The sequence below is a fragment of the Leptopilina boulardi genome, unplaced genomic scaffold (assembly GCF_019393585.1).
Source record: "Leptopilina boulardi isolate dan_hultmark-lab unplaced genomic scaffold, ZJU_Lbou_2.1 LbouV2_397, whole genome shotgun sequence".
Classification (NCBI taxonomy): domain Eukaryota; kingdom Metazoa; phylum Arthropoda; class Insecta; order Hymenoptera; family Figitidae; genus Leptopilina; species Leptopilina boulardi.
The window spans coordinates 357733-377528 of record NW_026137970.1 but is presented as its reverse complement, the minus strand read 5'-3'; the positions used below and the strand labels follow the sequence as shown (position 1 = coordinate 377528).

The window sequence follows — 19796 nt, the reverse complement described above, 5'->3', positions numbered from 1 at the left end:
TCACGCTTTGAGATTTTTTTGACTCATGTTGATTTGTCCAGATTTAATATTAATTTAAAGAAATAGTTCCAGTGTACTGCCACTTGGCGATGTTGTTTTGACAAAACTTTATGTTGTGTTCATGTTCTATAATATACTTAACTGTTTAACCTTTACCAAACTTTAAGAGCATTTGAACCTTCGTGACGTCACAAATCATGGCGCATGACACGCAAACTTCTCAGGTATGTGAAAAGCACAATTTTGAATATTTTTTAAAAAACCTTTTGGAAAATGTTCAGAATAACATAGACTCTGTCTGTTATGTGCGGAAAATTCAAAATTTTGCGTATAAAACGTTTTTTAAACAATGTTTAAGTTGGTTGTCACAAGTAAGGAAAAATACACGAATTGCTTATATGTAGGCATTGTTTAAAAAACGTTTTAAACGCAAAATTTTGAATTTTTCGCACATAACAGACAGAGTCTGTGTTGTTCTGAATATTTTCCAAAAGGTTTTTTTTAAAAAATATTCAAAATTGTGCTTTTCACATACCTGAGAAGTTTGCGTGTCATGCGCCATGATTTGTGACGTCACGAAGGTTCAAATGCTCTTAAAGCTATTCATTCTAACGTTATTGTGTTTGCGGTAAAATGTAAACAAGTAATCAATCCCGGACTTATATTCAGTGTATTGTTTGTATTACCGCAAGTAAGAAAAATTATTATAACGCAAAAGTGAATGTTTTCGTAAAAGATACTTGTGTAGTCGCTTTTAAAATACTTGTTTTGATTTGCTCGTGTCTTTAAAAAAACGTGACAATTAGAGGTTATGTTTGACTCTATAAAGAGTCTTAAATTTCTTTTTAACTCGAGTGTTCTAAATAGCTTCATACATAAATGTCTTAAATAAAGTGCCTATTTTCACTTCTTTTTTTTAAATTTCAAAAGAAACAAAAGTTTATATTTGCTTTCAGCTGACGCAAAAATTAAAGAATTTAAATAACACATTTACAAATCTTTTAGTTTGTTCTAATAAGACATCAGATTTAACAGTGATCATTTTGCGAACTCTCTGTCACACACTTGGCCAGAGATTTCCTTACTATGTTCTTGGTATTTTATAAATATCTGTCGCTAAAGTTTTGAACGTTTAAATAAACGAATTTTTTATATTGTTTTAATATTTAATTTTATTACAAAATATTATTTGTCACTTTAAAAAAATTAATTATTTACTTCATAAGTGTAAAATTTATTCTTTATTTTTCCGTAAATGACTATAATTTTATAATACATAAACTTATAAATTATATAAATAAATATAATATAAATTTCTAAATTATAATTATAATAAAATAACTAGATGGAAAAAAATTTTGTTCATTTGAATGTTCGAAAATTTATAGAAACAAATATCTTTAGTTTTAAACACTGTGGGATATAATCAGTTTCTACACTTTTTAGGAGTAATTCCTCCTGAACACATTTGTAGAAATACTTATGTGACATGTTTGCTACAATTTTACTTTAATTAAAACTTTTTTTTAATTACGTAAAATCAAGATTAGTTTTTAATTAATATTTTGTATTTAATGAAGACTTAAAATTCAATAATTTGGATTGAACTATTGAGACAATTCTCCTTCTGTATTTTTATTCTAAAAACATAAGCTAAAATTGTTCGTTTCTTAGGTACCTTTTTTGAGAGTGAGTCACATTTAATTTAAACATAAAAGGTGTGTGACAGAGAGACAAACAAACAACAGAAGGCACTTGATTCTGTAGAGTAAGAAGTTTCAAAAAAAAGTCTAAATTGATTACAGAGTTTTTTAAAAAATAAGTTTTTTTTAAATACTGTTCTTTTCATTTGTTTATAAAACAATTTCTTCGTTTCTTTTTACTACTCATAACCTTTGCAATTACTCAGTATTACGTAAAATGTAAATACTAGCTAATTTTAAACTAATTTTAATAAATTTTATTTTATTTGTCGACGTAATAAATTATTTTCAACTTAAAAAATTTACTTATTGTTTACTCTGTCAACGTATTTTTACCCTGCCTGATTTAAATTAAATTTAAACTACCTAAAATTTTGTCCATTATTGGTCAGTGAATGGTCCGTAATTTCTGCTTTTTAGTCAGTAAAGTCCGTAATTTTATGGCTATACTTCAGTTCGCGCCCTGTGTCATGGTTTTCCACATGCAGAAAATAATAACAACAGGGGATCTCACGATTTTTCCTGTGTAAGATCATCTACAAGTTCTTTTATAAACAACTTTTAATGTAAGATCCTACGTAGGATCCGAGAGATAATCTTGCGTGTGTTTCTTCACAGGATCCTTTTTACGAAATGTTGTATAAAAGTGTTCCTCCACAGTATCCTTAAAGTGTTCCTAGGTAGGTTCCTGCATGGTAAGCTTAATAAGATCATTTACACTTTTGTACGTACCTTTTTGTTGCTAAATAATAAGTGTCCATACATGGTATCCTTGGAAGTTTCTGTCACAAGTTCGTACGTACCTTACTCTTGGTAAGTAGTGTGTGTTCCTATATGATATCCTTTGAAGTTTCCTTCACTAGTTCGTACGAACAGAACTCTTTATTAGTGTGTTACTATGTGGTATCCTATGAAGTTTCTTTCACAAGTTCCTACGTACCCTGCTTTTGGTAAGTAACATGTTTTCCTACGTAAAAACTTTTAAAGTTTCCTTAACGAGTTCATTCCTACATCGTTACTATTATATATTCCTACGTGTGATCCTTAGTATGTTGACCCTATTGAAAATTCTTACAAAGTTTCCCACGTGTGATCCTTTAAAACGAATCTATTAGGATATAGTTTTATATATAGTTTCCTACATATGATCCTATAAAGGATGTCACAAAAAATTTTTATTTTTTTTATTTATGTAATTGTTGCCTTGCCTGTTTTTCGACTTCTACACTGTAAAAAATTTTCGGAAATATTTCCGAAAAAATACGGACAGCACGTAACCCCATGGGGTGGAAATTTTTCCGAATAAAAATTGGGAAAAATCTCCGACATATTCCGGAAATTTTTCCTACTATTGAGTAGGAATTTTTTCCGAACTTGTTCGAAATTCTACAATTTACTTAAAAATTAAAGTAATAAATTCATAAAATATAATATTTTGCAATAACATGGTGTAAGAAGCATCAATTAAATAAAAAAAAATATTTTTATGATAATTTTGCAATTATATCTTCAGATCTAGAGGAACCGATTTAGTTAGGACTTGAACTACCGAATCTTATAGTTTGTGTGCGTGTATCTGTGTATACAGCCTACAACCATTGGGAACTGCCGCGTTAACGCGCTCGACCAAGGGAGGCTATAAAAAAATTTTGTGTTTGTACACTGAAAAACTCTAAGGCGTAGGGAGTTTCTAATAGTGCAAGTGACCTTAAAGAATTTATTGTTTTATTTTAAATAATTGTCGAGCAAATTTTTTTAAATATAAACATATAATTTCCTAAATTGATAGTATATTTATAAATATTTATAACGGTCGGAAAAAATGTAAAATTATATACATTTATATGAACCATTATTTATAAATTAAATGTATTAACAAATACTATTTTAATTAATTAATTTATTTATAACTGCATATGATTACAATTAAATTATAAAATCTAAGTAAATTTAATTTTATTTCAAAAACATAATATTTTCCCTATTTAATAATATATCAATTTCCATTTTTTAAATAAAAAAATTACTTATCCTCCCAATTTCGGAAATATTTCGTACTAATATTGGTAGAGTATCCATTGTTTGTGGAAATTTTTCCGAAGTTTCAGGAATAAATTCCAATTTTCATTGGAAATACTATTTTTCCTCACATTTTCGGAAATATTTCCTACTAATAGTGGTAAAATATATATTATTTTCGGAAATTTTTCCGATATTTGTGGAATAATTTTCGCTTTTTGCGGAAAAACTATTTTTCCTGATCTTTTTGGAAATATTTCCTTTTAAATATTCGGAAAAAATGTTTTTCCTCCTGATTTCGGAAAAATTTCCTCTTATTTTATCGGAAATGATTCCCAAATTTTTTACAGTGTAGTATTCTGGAACGAACTCGTTAAGAAAACTTTAAAAGTTTTTACGTAGGAAAACATGTTACTTACCAAAAGCAGGGTACGTAGGAACTTGTGAAAGAAACTTCATAGGATACCACATAGTAACACACTAATAAAGAGTTCTGTTCGTACGAACTAGTGAAGGAAACTTCAAAGGATATCATATAGGAACACACACTACTTACCAAGAGTAAGGTACGTACGAACTTGTGACAGAAACTTCCAAGGATACCATGTATGGACACTTATTATTTAGCAACAAAAAAGGTACGTACAAAAGTGTAAATGATCTTATTAAGCTTACCATGCAGGAACCTACCTAGGAACACTTTAAGGATACTGTGGAGGAACACTTTTATACAACATTTCGTAAAAAGGATCCTGTGAAGAAACACACGCAAGATTATCTGTCGGATCCTACGTAGGATCTTACATTAAAAGTTGTTTATAAAAGAACTTGTAGATGATCTTACACAGTAAAAATCATTAGATCCCCTGTTGTAATTATTTTCAACATGTGGGAAACCATGATAGTACACACACAAGTTCCTTACAGGATCTTTTACAAAATGATCCTGTGTAGTGAACCACATATGAAAATACAAGGGAACGTACGAAGGAACTCGAAATAGGATCCTATGTGTGTTCCTTCGCAGGAATTTTTAACAGGGAGAAGTGATTGTTCTTAAGTGTAAAAATTCCGATAACGAAAAAGAAATATGAAATTTCGCTAAATTGTGAAAAAGATAAATTTGCCAGGCAGGCTGTATAGTGTTCATTTATTACCATTTGATTTAGGCTGTTTATGTAGTTCGCGCTGAGAGCGCTGTGAGCATGAGTGCATCTTTCTAGAAAAAAGGTAGAAAAAGTTAACTTACTTACACAGCGCTATCAGCGCGAACCTCAAAATCATATGGTAAGTTATATGATAATAGATCAACACTATGCTTCTACCTGTCATTTTTTTCATTTTCACAATTTAATAAAATTCCATATTTCCTGTACGTAATCGGCATTTTTACACTTAAGATCAATCACTTTTTCATTTAGGATGCCAACTCGAATCAATAAACAATCAATTTTTATTTTTTGAGTAATTGCAATCGTTAATGTTGAAAACGAAAAATATTTTCTTTCTTTGTATTAAATTGCATTATTTTCCCTATAATTATCAAAATCATTTTTGTTATTTTTACTGAATAGAATGCATAATTATGAAATTTGTTTTCGTTAAACTTTTAATGTTACGTTCTTCAGCCTAATCCATTTCGAATTTTAAGAATCTAATATCAGATTCGTAATCAGTGACAGCAAAAAAACCCAAGTAACGAGCTTTGAGAGAATTCGATTAATGTTTAATTGTTTTGATCGGCCATATTAGATCCACTATTTTGAATTTTGAAAATCTGTTATTATATTCGTAATCAGCGAACCCAAAAACCACCGAGTAACAAGCTGATGGAGAATTTGATTGTTTTAATTTTTTTCTATTCGTTATATTTTATTTCGTATTTTGAATTTTGGAAATATGATATCAAATTTGTAATTAGCGACCCCGAAAACCCCTTAGTTACATTTTTTATGAATATTCAATAAGTCTTTAGCATTTTTTTAAATTTGTGTCTAGAGGCATCATCGACGTTCATTGGATTAAATACTTTTCTTGTCAAAGTCTTATTAATTGTTTACTGTGCTGACATCTAGCGTTCACTGATGTAACCTGTAACTTGCTGTCGATAAATGTTGTCCAATACACACAAAAAGTACACAATAAACACATTAATTTTCACTATTTATTACCCTTTCAAATGCTTTAAAATAATAAATTAATACTTTTTCACTGTTTTTCTATTATTAAAAAATCATATCTAAAACATTTTTCATTGAATTATATAAAAATTTGACAGAATACCCTAATATAACAGTGCACCATATTTTATCTTTCATTTCACTTATTTCGTATTAAATTGATACAAATAAGGTCTTAAATTACTCATGAACACTTTTTCTACAAATCTCAATAAATACTTTATCATATTTTATTGTGTAAATAACATTTTTAGTGACCGCTGTTTTCCCAACGGTGTTGCAACACTATTCCGTTCAAAACGCGTTGGGCTTATCCGCCAGGGGGGATAGATACCACATCCTTTACAAGTAACCTCACCAAGAAAGCACAACTGTTTACGGCAAAATTGCATCAACTTTGCAATACCAAGTTGTAAGTTGGCACGGTAAATTTGCTGCAAAATTGTGGCAAATAGCGATATGTCCACCCTTTTTAAATTTTGCATTGCAAGTTTGCAGGAAATTTTTATAGTAAACATGAAGAAAATTTTGATAGCAAGCTTGCAGAAAACTTGCAGCAAAGTTTCTAGAAAAATTAAAAAAAAAGTTAATCTTTTGATATTTTACTACTTGATTTATCACCTGGAGAATAGAAGACTAAAATCTATTGCGTCGCCCAAAGTGCGATAGAAGACTACTGCGCAAGACATTAACTTGTGCAAATAATTAGCATTGCCAATTAATTTGCTGCAAGTTTTCTTCAAGCTTGCTACAAGAATTTTCTTTATGTTTGCTATAAAAATTTGGTGCAAACTTGCAATGCAAAGTTCAAAAAGGGTGGACATATCCCTATTTGCTACAATTTTGCAGCAAATTTACCATGCTAACTTAAAATTGCTAACTTGCTGCAAAATTACAGCAAACAGTTGTGCTATCTGGGCACTTTCGTGATGGAAGTCTTAAGTTTATCGTAAGTCTATATCAAGTAACCTTACAAGCTATACTTTTAACCTTTATTATAACCTCACAGCAGAGTATCGTGCTATGTGGAATGTGATGTCAATTTAACTTCAGATTCGTTTCGAGCGCATTAAAATATGTCAGAAAATGATATTATTATATCTTGGATACATTTCAAATTTTTGTTGTGGTCCTATGTTATAAGAAAGATAAGAATATTTTTGTTCATTACAGTATGATGGTGCATTTTCTGAGCACTTGGAGATGTTATCACAACTTGGATACGTTTGTCTCTTTTCATCTGCATTTCCACTGGCTGCACTCGCAGCATTGTTGGGAAACCTATTAGAACTTAGAGGAGATGCTTTCAAATTATGTTTCGTTCTCCAACGTCCGTTTGGTCGAAGAGTTGCAAGTATTGGAACATGGCAAGTAAGTAACGTTAACACATTAAAAGAAATTATTTTAAATTAGGCATACTTTTTTTATAAAAATTAAACAAATTTTTTTGAATGTTGCATCGCAAGCAGAAGGCAAGGTGGGTTTAAACTTCTAATGTTTATAAACTTAAAACCATCGAGAAAGTATGGTAGACTGATCAAGTAATGTTTCTTATTTCTAATCGTTAACTTCTATGTGGGTTGTTAGTGATATTTATTTTATATAAAATTATTAGATCCTTCTTTGAAATACAGTTGCAATTTAAAGAAAAAGAAAAAATTATTTGAATTTCTAGTATGAATATATTGAAATTTGTAAAACAAAATATAGAAAATTAGTATGTTCAATATGAAATACTAAACTATCTTGGAACATCCTCAGCAAATATAGCACATTCAACAGCAAAATTAAAATTTATTCATAATAACAAAATTTTATTCAAGTAATAAAATACGTTACTTTTACAATTTATGAAAAAGAAGGTCAAACAAATAATATGCAATCAACAGAAGAAAATAATAAATAGGTTACGTTACGTTTCGCACGTCGACAACTCCTTACTAAAAAAGCTCTGTAGAAAATCTTGTACCATCCTACTAGAAAAACCCACATGGGATTCCGCATGGAAACCTATAATGGATTCCATATATGAATCCATGAAGGTTCACATATAAAAGCACACCGGAACTTAGAGGATTTTGAGAAACCATATGCAATTACTTATAGATTTCCATGTGGAATTCTATATAAAATTCCGCATAGAATCCCATATTGAATCCAATATGACATCCCAAGTGGAATTTTTTATTTAAGCAAAAAAAATTTTGAATAGTAACATTTTTCAAAATTTGAAATTTAACCTTGTAATATTTTAATTTACTAGTCGAACAAAATTTTGGGATAAAAAAAATATCCTTTATAAATTACACAAAAATTTGTTGGGCGCCAATCTTAAAGAGTCACATCATCCAGAAAAAAATAACTTCAATAAAATTTACAAAATAGCAAAAAAGTTTAAATAAGAGAAAACTTCATATATTGAAACAAGACCACCAGGTTAATTAAAATTTGAGCTAAAAATGATTATCACAAAAAAATGGAGAGCATTTGAAAAGAAACTTTATCGTTGAGAATAAAAAAAAAGTTAAACACCATCATCATATATATAGATAAATGTAATAATAATTATTAAAAAAAAAGAAAAATTGAATTTAAACATTTTTGTAGTTAAAAAAATATTCAAATTATTTCAGAAAAAATAAATGAATTTTACATATTAACCGCGATACTTAAAGTTCACATTATTTATAACGCACTTGCGCAGCATACAGTAAATTTCTCCGTTAAATAGTTACCACGCCAGGCCAGCATACCAGTCGGCACACTTGCTCAAAAAGACGTCCTGAGGATTCTTTTTTCGGACGTCTTTTGGACTTGTGACAAAAGATGTCTTTTGGAGGTCTTTAATTTGTCCCCGTATGGTATATCTTAAAAACGTGAATCATAAGTCTGAGGAACGTTCAAAACAGGTTTTATGTCTGTTCATAAAGATCTCTTTATCATATCTAAAAGACATCTTTTTCAGATTTTGAAAATAAAAAAAATTCATAAAAATAACTTTTATATTTTATTTTCTAAGTTAAACGTAAACATCGAAACTGTTTAAGATAAATCTTATAGAGCGTAGTTTAAGCGTGTAGAAAAAAAACAAAAAAAGTCAAAATATAAATAAGATAATAATTAATGTGTTAAACTTAGAAAATATTCTGGAGGAAATATATCTAAGTCCTAAAGACGTCCAAAAGACGTCTTTTAGACATCCCTATTAAATATCATTTGTGAGTCTTTTGGCCACGACATTGAACATGTTAAAGACGTCCTTTGGATGTCTTTATGATGTCTTTGAGACATTATCATCAAAGTCCCCAGGATGTCCAGGGACAAAAAAAGACGTCTTTAGGAGTCCCGGTGCCCACTGTGATCTAAGGTCATTATTAGTGATCGGTTTTGGCCATTTGGTTATTGTTTCAATTTTTTCTGAAGTTGGCTTGCAACCCTCTTTATTTATCACAAACCCCAGAAATTCTAATTCTGCTTGTCTGAACTGGCATTTTAAAGTGTTTAAGCGCAACCCAAATTTTTTTAACTTGTCAAAAATTTCCCTTAAATGCTTTTTAACCTCCTCGGGATTAGTGGATGTCATCAATATATCATCAATGTATGTGAGTACATAAGGGAGATCGCCTAGAGCTTCATGTATATATTGCTAAAATGCTACCGGAATTCGATGATAAGCCTTGAACAAAATAAGTTTCGAGAAAATGGTTTTCTCGTACTGGTTGGCTGTGAAATCTTGCAAATATGGAACTAAAATTGCCACAGATTCTGCAGGTTCGATCTTTTTTTTCTTTCCTTAAAATGGACAAAGCCTATGAGCCACTTGACGCTCCGTATATTTTTGCTTCTACCATTTATCGAAACTGAGTTTTCACAATGCTCAATTTTTCGGGGTCTAATCTGCACGCGCGTTAGACTATTTAATAACCGTTTGTTATAGTGTAATGTACCGTGTAGCAGTTCGATGTAATTGTCGGCTGCTGTAACTTAATAATTTTCGGGTATTCGTCCAATAGGCTCATATATTACAAGAATTCCATAATCAGACAAAAGGTCTGCTCCGATTGTGGGATATGGAACATGGGCCACACAAAATTCCCATTTCGAATCGCAAGGTAATCCGATATTAAGATGCAGACGTTTGCTGCCGTAAGTCGATATACGAGAATTGTTTAATTTCTATTGGGGGACTATTCGAATTTCCAGTACGTGACCAATAGAAATGTCCGACACCGTGTCAATTAAAAAAATCAAACTCGATTTTTTGTCAAAAACATGAAGATGTCTTGAGCCTTTATTATCACCGATTGCGTTTGTCCAATAAGGCTGGTTATTTTCCCGAATTTGTTTTTTGTGCTCATTTACCTTGTGAGCTATTATAACGAGATTATTGCGGTTTCGTCCACGGTATCGACTTTGTCCTTTGTTCGCTTTGTCTATTTTTTCTTTTAAATTCGCTAATTCAGACGTAATTGGATCCATCTTAATTAATAATTCGGAATTCGGTTGCTCTATCATCGCCACATTCGCTACTGGTTAATTTTTCTCGAAAGCTTGCATTTCGTCTGTTATTTTATCCACAATTTGCACTATATCGAATAAATTTTTTGTGGAACTCGGCGCTAAAATTAGTCTATAAAGGGCTTAATGGGTTTTCATTATTTGATTCTCGAATTGACGTTTCTTGATGGCCTACGTAACGGGACGTCAGAAAGTAGAAGGTGTTTATCGAGGCGCATGATTTTTCCCAAAAATTAAAAAGATCGAAAATTTAATTGATCGAATTACATTAAGTCGATATTTTATTTGAACGAAATTCTAAATAATCGATATTTAAAATGGTCAACATTTTATTTGGTTGATATTTTATTTATTCTAAATTCTAAATGATCGATATTTAAAGTGGCCGATATTTTATTAAGTCAATATTTTATTTTATCGAAATTCTAAATGATAGACATTTATAAAGGTCGACATTTAGTCAGTCGATTTTTTATTCGGTCAAAATTCTAAATAACCGACATTTTATTTAGTCGATATTTTATTTGATCGAAAATCTAACTGGTCGATATTTAAAGTGGTCGACATTTTATTTAGAGGATATTTTATTTGGTCGAAATTCTAAATGATCGACATTTAAAGTGGTCGAAATTGTATTAGTTACATATTTTGTTTGGGAAGTATTTTAAATAAACGACATTTAAAGTAGTCGATATTTTATTTGTTGGATATTCTAAATGATAGAAATTTAGAAGCATCGAATTTTATATCCATCGAAATTTAATTTGGTCGACACTTTTTTAGCTATACGATTTTCCTTTCTATGTAAATTGTCGGTAAAGTATATTGATATTTTGAGGGAAATTTGAAATCATTGATGTAAATCATAATAACAACATAGAGAGGAAACTCGTATAACTAAAAAAATGTCGAGCTTTTAAAATATCGACCAAATTAAATTTCGATGGATATAAAATTCGATGCTTCTAAATTGTTTTTTTTATAACGAAGTTTTTTGACTATTACTATCGCGAAGTGACAACTAGTGGAGTACCATTCGAGAACTATGTCATATGCGTTGGTTTTGAAAATATTCGAAAATTATCGTGAAACCGTTCTCGCTTCAATGTCCGTACCCAATTGATGTTGACAGGTACAACCTCAGATGACAAGTTTACCTTTTTCTGAAAAGACAGAAAATAATATAACCAAATTATTAAATTAATATTTAATTTTATTTTTTTAAAATTATTAAGATTTACACTTTATTATTTAAATTAATTGTATTTGTCATTTGAAGTTTCTTTTACTAATATAAAAATATAAATTTAATAATGTTTGAAAGGTAATATAATTGATAAGTCTTTTGTTTAACAGTATTGTTGTTCAACTTGTCATTTGGCTTCTCTTCTGAAATATACAAATTAAGGGGTTACACCACTTTGACCGCGAGGAAAAATACGCGTTTTAAAAAATTTTTTTGAAAAAAGGAAAATTGTTTAATTAAATTAAAATACATAAGTTTATTATGCTACAATTGTGGAGTATAGAGTTCTGAAGTATTTTTTTAGCGCCAACTGGTGGTAAAAATTTAAAATAATTAGGTATCTTCCTTATTAAATATAATTTGTCGTGATAGAAAATGTTATTTTATAATTAAAATAAAGGATCAAAAAGAATGTATTGCGTAGGACGTTGTTATAATTCTGAACGCAATAATACGGAACTATAATTTTATTCTTTTCCAAAATAGTTGTGGCTCAAAGAAAGAAAAGAAAAATGGATAGCAGCTGTTCGCTTAATTAATTTATTATAATAATTATACTAATTAATTAATCTTAATAATTAACTTATTATAATCATAAATTATTATTAATGAATTAATTAAATTTAATTAATTAATGATTCTACCAAGATTATTGTTATTAAGTTAATATTGTTTTGTTTTTTTGCGCAAGGGTAAACGTGGAAATCTGCTACACCAAGTAGGGAATTGCAACTGCAAGGATCAGACCGTTCCGGAGGCGAACTTTTTTATCCGAAGTGTGAGACTTACTCCTATGTAAGCTGACCCGCTAAAACCACACCCCTATTAAATGTCTCCTCGCACCCCCGCACAGCCCCAGCCATGCCAAGATATCTTCCGGTCAACCTCTTCTTCTGCCGTCTTTGTCTTTAGTAGACATGACCTTCAGAACGAAGGTCTCAACATGCCTCCAGGAGTCCACACTTTGGAGCATGACAAAAACCATGCTATCGGCGTTGAATCGGGTCTCAACCGCCGCAGACATAGCTTTCCTGTCAACGCTCCAGTGCTCGCAGAAAAATAGCGTGTGTTCATCGTCATCCACGAGAGATTTATCACAATTCACGCATTCCGGTGCTCTTCTTATTTTAAACCGGTGGAGGTACTGGTTGAAGCAACCATGACCTAACAACACTTGTGTCAGGTAGTAACCAACTTCCACCTTCCTTTCAATTCCTCATCCCATCTCTCTTGCCATTTTTCAGAGAGTCTTTTTCTTGCCTCTTTTCGAATAGCCATCTTTAGACTATTCCTAACTTCCTGTTCTTGCAAGTTTGCTAGCTCTTTGTTAAGCATATAGACTTCCTGTCTTTCCACCGCCAATAGATCTATTAGCGGCATGCTCGCAAGAACCTTGGCGGCACTCGTTGAAACTGTTCTGTAGGCAGAAACCACTTTCCGTGCCGAAGTTCCTTCTACGGAGAGTAGGTCCTTAGAGATGCCGTGGTTCTTTAGGACTTTATCAGCCCATGCAGGGGCAGCATACAGCTGCTTTGCTTGACCCACAGTCGCCACCAGTCGCCGTTTTTATTTCCTGGGACCGCCGACGTTTGGCATCATCCTTGAAAGGTTTCCGATGCATTCGGCGGACTCAAGTGACTTGGTGTGACAGTGTTGGGGAAGTTTAACCTTCGATCCAACGTCACCTCCAGGTACTTAAGCTTTGTCCCCCAAGAGACTTAGGTTGTCCCAATCTGAATCTTTGGGGCTTTAAAGGCTCTCCGGTCTGTGACGAGCAGGGCCTCAGTCTTCTCTACGGCCATCTGAAGACCGTTGATATCTAGCCAGCGCTTTATTCGTCTCAGACTTTCATTGACCCTTACATAAAGGATTTCCTCGCTCCACGCAAGACACACGACACTGACGTCGTCCGCAAAGCCAACTATAAACGTATCTTCAGGTAGGTCGATTCCCAGAAGTTCATCGTACATGACGTTCCATTCGAGTGGACCCACCTTTGATCCTTGGCGAGCTCCGCATGTCATGTATAAGAGGACATGCATCGCTCTTGTATTTAACCCATCTGTCACTAAGATAGTTGTCTATCATTCGCAACAGATGGAGTGGTACCCCTTTACGTTTCAGTGCGTCCAAAGAGACGTCCCACTTTGCGATATTAAACGCATTTCCTATGTCTATAGCAACTAGCGCACAAAATCCTTTCCTTTTGCCCTCTTTGGCTTTCTTCGCCCTATTGACAACAGTCAGTATTGCGTCAACTGTTGACCGGTCTTTCCGAAAGCCAAATTGATTTTCAGATAGGCTATTTTCGCCTATCAGGACTTCCTGAAATCTCTGCAGAATCAGACCCTCTAGAAATTTCACCATCGTATCCAATAAGCATATTGGTCTCAACGATGAGGCCTTGTCTAGGGGTTTATCTCCTTTCTTAAGGAGGACCAACTTCTGTGTCTTCCAGTCGCTATAGAACTCTCCCGCCGTTAGACATGCATTAAAGACGTTGAGAAGAAGATCTGGATAAACAGCGACAACCTCTTTTAAGATTTCGCTGGGTATTCCGTCATTGCCTGGCGCCTTGACATTTCTCAATGTCTTTGCTACTTTTTTCAACTCTTCAAGCGTGAAGAGTTCCTCTTTGCGTACTACACATTCAGTAAAGTCCTGCCTTTGGATTGGTTCCGCGTGGGGGAAAAGCGTCTTTATAATGTCCAGGACCGAAATCGGATCGTCCAGACCAGGGATTTTCTGCCTTGGCACCAATTTCTTGGTGACAATCTTAAAGGCCAATCCCCATGGGTCCCTTTCTGATTCTCCGATTAGGTCCTGCCAGCAATGGCGTTGGCTACTACGTACTGCCCTTTTGAAGATCAGCCTGGCTTCATGCCATTTTTCTCGCAGCTCGGGATCTCCATTTGAATAGGTGTATTTTCTCCTAGCTGCGTGGCTTTTTCTTCTCAGGCAGGCTAGTTCCTCGCTCCACCAGTACATAGACCCTTTCCCTGTTCGTCTAGTCTGCCGACGAGGCATAACGTGGTTGCAGGCGTCCACTCTTATCTGCCTCGCCTCACGCACTGTTCCCTTTAGAGAAACTGTCTTCGTCATCCAGTTGAGCTCGTGAACAAGTCTCGATTCTTAGAGAGACTCAACCAGTTTCTCCCTGTTCAGTCTCTTGAGGTTCCATGAGGGACATTTACTGCTTCTTTGCAGTTTTTCATGCCCTCTAGGAATTTCCTCCGAGGCTGAAAATTCTATGTACTGTTGATCGCTCATGGTCTCTTCATCCAGCATCTTCCACTCTTTAATCATGCGAGCCAGGCTGGGAGAGGCGATGGTTATATCAAGAATAGATCCTGACGTACCCCGCCTGAACGTGAACTCCTTCCTCCTATTTAGTACCACCAGATCGTTTGCGGAGACCATCTCGGAGACCAAGATCCCTCTCCTGTCGAGGCGAATCTCTCCCCATTCCGGAGACTTACTATTAAAGTCCCCCGCAAGGAGGAGACCCCCGTCGAAAGTCTTAAGACTATCTTCAAGAGAGCGGATCTGGGCGTCGAACTTTGCAATGGGATCGTTTGGAGAGAAGTAGCAGCTGTAAATACGTACACCCGCCACCTCTATCCAAACAAACTCACTGCGTGTCTCTCGAAAACGGCTGACAGTGCTGTTCGGGTTGCATGTTATTATGCCTGCTCTCTCTGATGCATCCTGGAACCAGTTTGGTTCTCTCCCTGGCAGTCTGCATCAGGAGATCCTGTGCGACACTTCCTCCACCTAGGTTCACCTGGAAAAATCTTAGCTCTTTGCCTTCAACTTTTCAAGGGCTGCCCTGTAGATCGGACATATCCTACTCCCTGGAAGGTGGCTCGTCTCTTTCATCCCACTATCTAAGCATGATGCACAGACTGGAGCTGCATCGCATCCTTTGTGCGAGAGGGTTTTTCCACAACACTTCCAGTAAGCTTTGCTTCTATCGGGATTTTTACATGTCCCGGCTAGATGGCCGTATTCAAGACATCGATGACACTTCGGTAATTCTAGTCTTTTTCGGACGACGTTTGCCTTCTCCTTTAAGGCGTGGGCCAAAACGCCGGGACCCCCTCGTCCCTACGGAGGACTAGAAGCAGCTCTTGGTTTCTTGTCCTTCGAATGGACAGGACCTCCGTATTCGTATCGGCGGGGTTGACCGACGTCTTCATCTGCCTCAGAATATCGGCATAGGACTCCCCATCCTTCTTTGACACTTTGATGGCTTCTGTATTCCGTTTCTTCTTCGGAGGAGTTTTCCTCTTCTCAGTTTTTTTCTCTTTTCTTTTCTTTTTTTTCTCTTTTTAGAGGGGACCTATTTCCATTTTCCATCTTCTTTGTGAAGACTGACTATAGTTGGGCCCTCCTCCTCCTTTTTCTCTAGTGGTCTCTTCTTCGACATCCTATCCTCAGATGATGTCGAAGCCACCCTTTTTGTTTTTTGCCCAGAGCCAAGATTTTTCATGGTCTGGTCTGTCCTTTTGGGTTGTGGAGTCTTTGGAGAATTCACGGAAGTTCTTGTCTTGTCTTTCCTCCGGTTTGGGCCTAGCTGGTCAAGAACTTTGCACAGCTTGCCTGCCGAAGCCCGGAGGGAGAGACTACCACTCCGAATCGTTGAGAAGACCTCCAACGCGTAATTGACACTATACTTAAGGTCATTCGGGGTATTTTTTATAAAAGACCCCTTAATCGCGTGGAGGGCTTTCTCCAAGGCCTGCGTCTGCAATCTTTGCTCTTCCACGATGTCCTGCAGAATTTTACAGACTGCTGCCGTGGAATCTGCGTTTTCTTTCCTCTCAAGAGGATTGACCACCGGGTTTTCCTGGGTCAGTTTTCTTTTTTCCGTGGGAGGGAATATCTACCTATTATATACACCTATCTAGGTGTATATCTACCACCACCTTCATCTCCTCAGGCTCAAGACAAGAGGATATTTCCTCCAAGTCCGTCGCTCCGTTTTCCGATTCTTTATTTTTCAAACAATCCATACTTATGTTTCACCAGCGCATCGTCTGTGGAGGGGCGGGTCGCTTAAGGTGGGAACGGGTATACCCACGGACGACTATCCGCTCACGAATAGACGTCCGACCCCAGTACTCTGGGGCCCACCAAGCGCTTAGCCAGTCCCGGAATACATGGACGGACTGGACTCGCCCGTAGCAGTATGGATTCCGACCTCCATACCCACCACAGACTTCCTGATCAGGGTCCGAAGCGGCTGGCTCCTGATTCCATACTTCGGCTTACACCTCGGCAGAGACAAGCTCAGAGCAACCTCTAGGCTGCGCCGACGGAAAACAATCAGAACGCAGCTTCGAGGTACGCCCAGTGGGCCGAAGCAGGAACCGATCAGTGTGTAAATAGAGTCTTGTGCAGATGTGTGCGTGTATTTAGGGTGTCCGCAAAATGCTATTCTCAAAATTCCCTGACTTTTCCCTGACTAATTTTTTATTTTCCCCGACTAAAAAATTTTTGAATTAGTTAATGCATTGCCGATTGAAATTTTCATAATGCTTTTTAAGTAACAATTTTATTAATAAACGAAAAAATAAGATAATTAAAAATTGTTTGTTAACAAAATTTTAATAGTTTTAAAACTTTTATTATAAAAAATGTAAGTACAAACAAACAATACAAACACTTTAAATCGTGCTTTCAATTTCATCAATTTCTCGATTTAAAGCTTCCGCTTCTTTTTGAGCATATTCAGAAATTTCTTTTTTTTTATTTTTAAGATTCTTTATAGCTATCAATTTAATCTTTTTTCGATCTTGTTCTGGGATTGCGTGGTTTTTTAAATAAACTAGACACCAAATTTTTAATTTTAAGAAAATAAAATAGTTATTTATTAAGAACTGGTTAATTAAAGAATTTTTCATCACTTGCACACCGTAACTTCTACAAAATGATGAATTTACAAAATGTGGTGCAAAGGTATTCGCAGTCAGCGATAGACTGACTGTATTAGCAGTCGAGACGAGCGAAGTCCCTAAATTTAGGCATCTAAACTTACATCTTATACTAATTTAAATGTGATTTCCAAACATTCCGCCCGCCTCGTTTTATGAAAAAAAAGGTAAAACGAAAACAAGATTAATAATTATACCCTAGTACGTTCTTCTAAAAATTGAGCAGTTCGCCATAGTATTCAGACGCGAAAGAAACAATTCTAAAGTGAATTTAAGTAATAATATAAGTATACCAAGTTGGACTCACCATACTCAACAAGTGGCCGCCTAGTATTATCATGATTCGGTAGTAAACATAATTTGGTAATAGGTCGTTTATAAGTCGAGGCTGCTGTCTTGACCGTGACGACACGTACCAATCCATCATCACCCGGATGGATGTCAATGACTCTACATTATGGCCATTTTGAAGGAGGCAAGAACTCATTTTTTAGAACAGCTAGATCACCAACCCGGACTGATGGTTTCGACAGTTGCCATTTTGGCAAGGTTTGCAAATAATGCAGATATTCCTGCGACCAGCGGTGCCAAAAATCTTAATACATTTTTTGTATTAGGGTCCATCGATTCGATCTATTAATGTTAGCGTCCAAAAGAGAAGGTTCAGGAAGTGTAGTTAAAGGCATTCGAACAAGAATGTGGCCTGGCGTCAAAGCCGAAAGGTCATTAGGATCATCCGAGAGTGCTTGCAGGGGCCTTGAATTTAAACAAGCCTCAATCTGAATTAATAAGGTAGAAAGCTCTTGGAATGTCAAGGTTGATTCTCCGATAACGCGTTTAAGATGGTGTTTAACCGACTTGACTGCTGCTTCCCAGATACCTCCCTGATGAGGAGCACTAGGGGGGTTGAATAGCCAAGTAGTACCATCATTGGCAAGAATTCCGGCAATAACTTTAGAGAACTTAGAAGCAGAAGTGAATAACTTACGCAACTCTAAATCCCCACCTATGAAATTGGTAGCACAATCGCTGCGTACAGTCAAGGGAATACCTCTGCGACCGGAAAAACGTCTAAAGGCTGCTAAGAATTGAGCAGTGGAATAGTTCGACACTGCTTCTAAGTGGACTGCTCGAGTTGAAAGGCAGATAAACACCGAGATGAATCCCTTTTGGGATTGTCGTCCTCGACCTGAGCTAATTCGAATTGGAAAAGGTCCAAAATAGTCGACGCCTGAATTTAAAAATGCTCTATTCGGTTGTACACGATGAGCAGGAAGATTACCCATCTGTTGTATAGCAGGAGAAGCTCGATAACGTATACAAATTACGCATTTTTAAATTCTAGCCTTTACAGCTTGACGACCTTGAGGGATCCAATATTGGCGTTTTAGGGTAGCTAAGGTCAACTGAGTGCCTCCATGTAACACTCGACGATGGCAATGATCAATAACAAGGTCTGTAATAGGAGATCTTCGCGGTAAAATTAAAGGGTGTTTCTCATCAGGATCAAGAACGGAATGCTTGAGTCTTCCTCCTACACGCAACATATTACTCTCATCAAGAAATGGATTTAATGAGTGAAATGAGCTTTTCTTCGGAAGTGTGCGCTCCGGACCTGACAATTTTGCGATTTCAGAACGATATGCCGTTTTTTGAACTGCACTAACCCAGAAGAGTCGTGCATTATTGATTTCTGTCGGTGTGAGAATTTCGGAAATTCTATCTTGTTTAGCGAAGATGGTATTTCGATATCTTGGTAGGTATAGAAGCCAGCGTCTACACCAAGCTGTAACACGGAGTAGATTCAAGAGTGAGGATGCGCAGGGAGAGAACAGTCCCAAATTTCCATCTTTTCATGTATAATTGTCGTTTGATGTACGACAGTTTTCTGCTCTAATAAATTGGTTGGTTCGGGAGAATGCCGATCTTTACTCCCGGGTTTATTCGAAAGAGTAAAACGTAGGGGGGCCGAACCACCAAAGTTCATGTTGCTTGAGTTGATCGGGTGATAGACCGCGTGTTGCACAATCAGCGGGATTCTCAAGACCTTCAATATGATGCCAAGTAGCTGTCGGTAAAGCAGTTTGAATGTAGCTTACCCTATTGGCTACGAAGGTTTTCCACGTAGAAGGTTGTGCTCGAATCGAAGACAAAACATTTGTGCTGTCACTCCATAAATGAATTGGAACATCAT

General features: G+C 35.3%; 1 protein-coding gene across 6 annotated transcripts in view; it reads left to right on the top strand.

Moving 5' to 3' along the window:
- Positions 1–19796, top strand: part of LOC127288896 (anoctamin-8) — a 207592-nt gene that overhangs the window by 112628 nt on the left and 75168 nt on the right. For all 6 annotated transcript variants that reach the window (XM_051316597.1, XM_051316598.1, XM_051316596.1 and 3 more), the window contains one exon: positions 7076–7273. In XM_051316597.1, coding sequence (XP_051172554.1) covers positions 7076–7273 — 198 coding nt within the window. The remainder of the gene's footprint in view (positions 1–7075; positions 7274–19796) is intronic.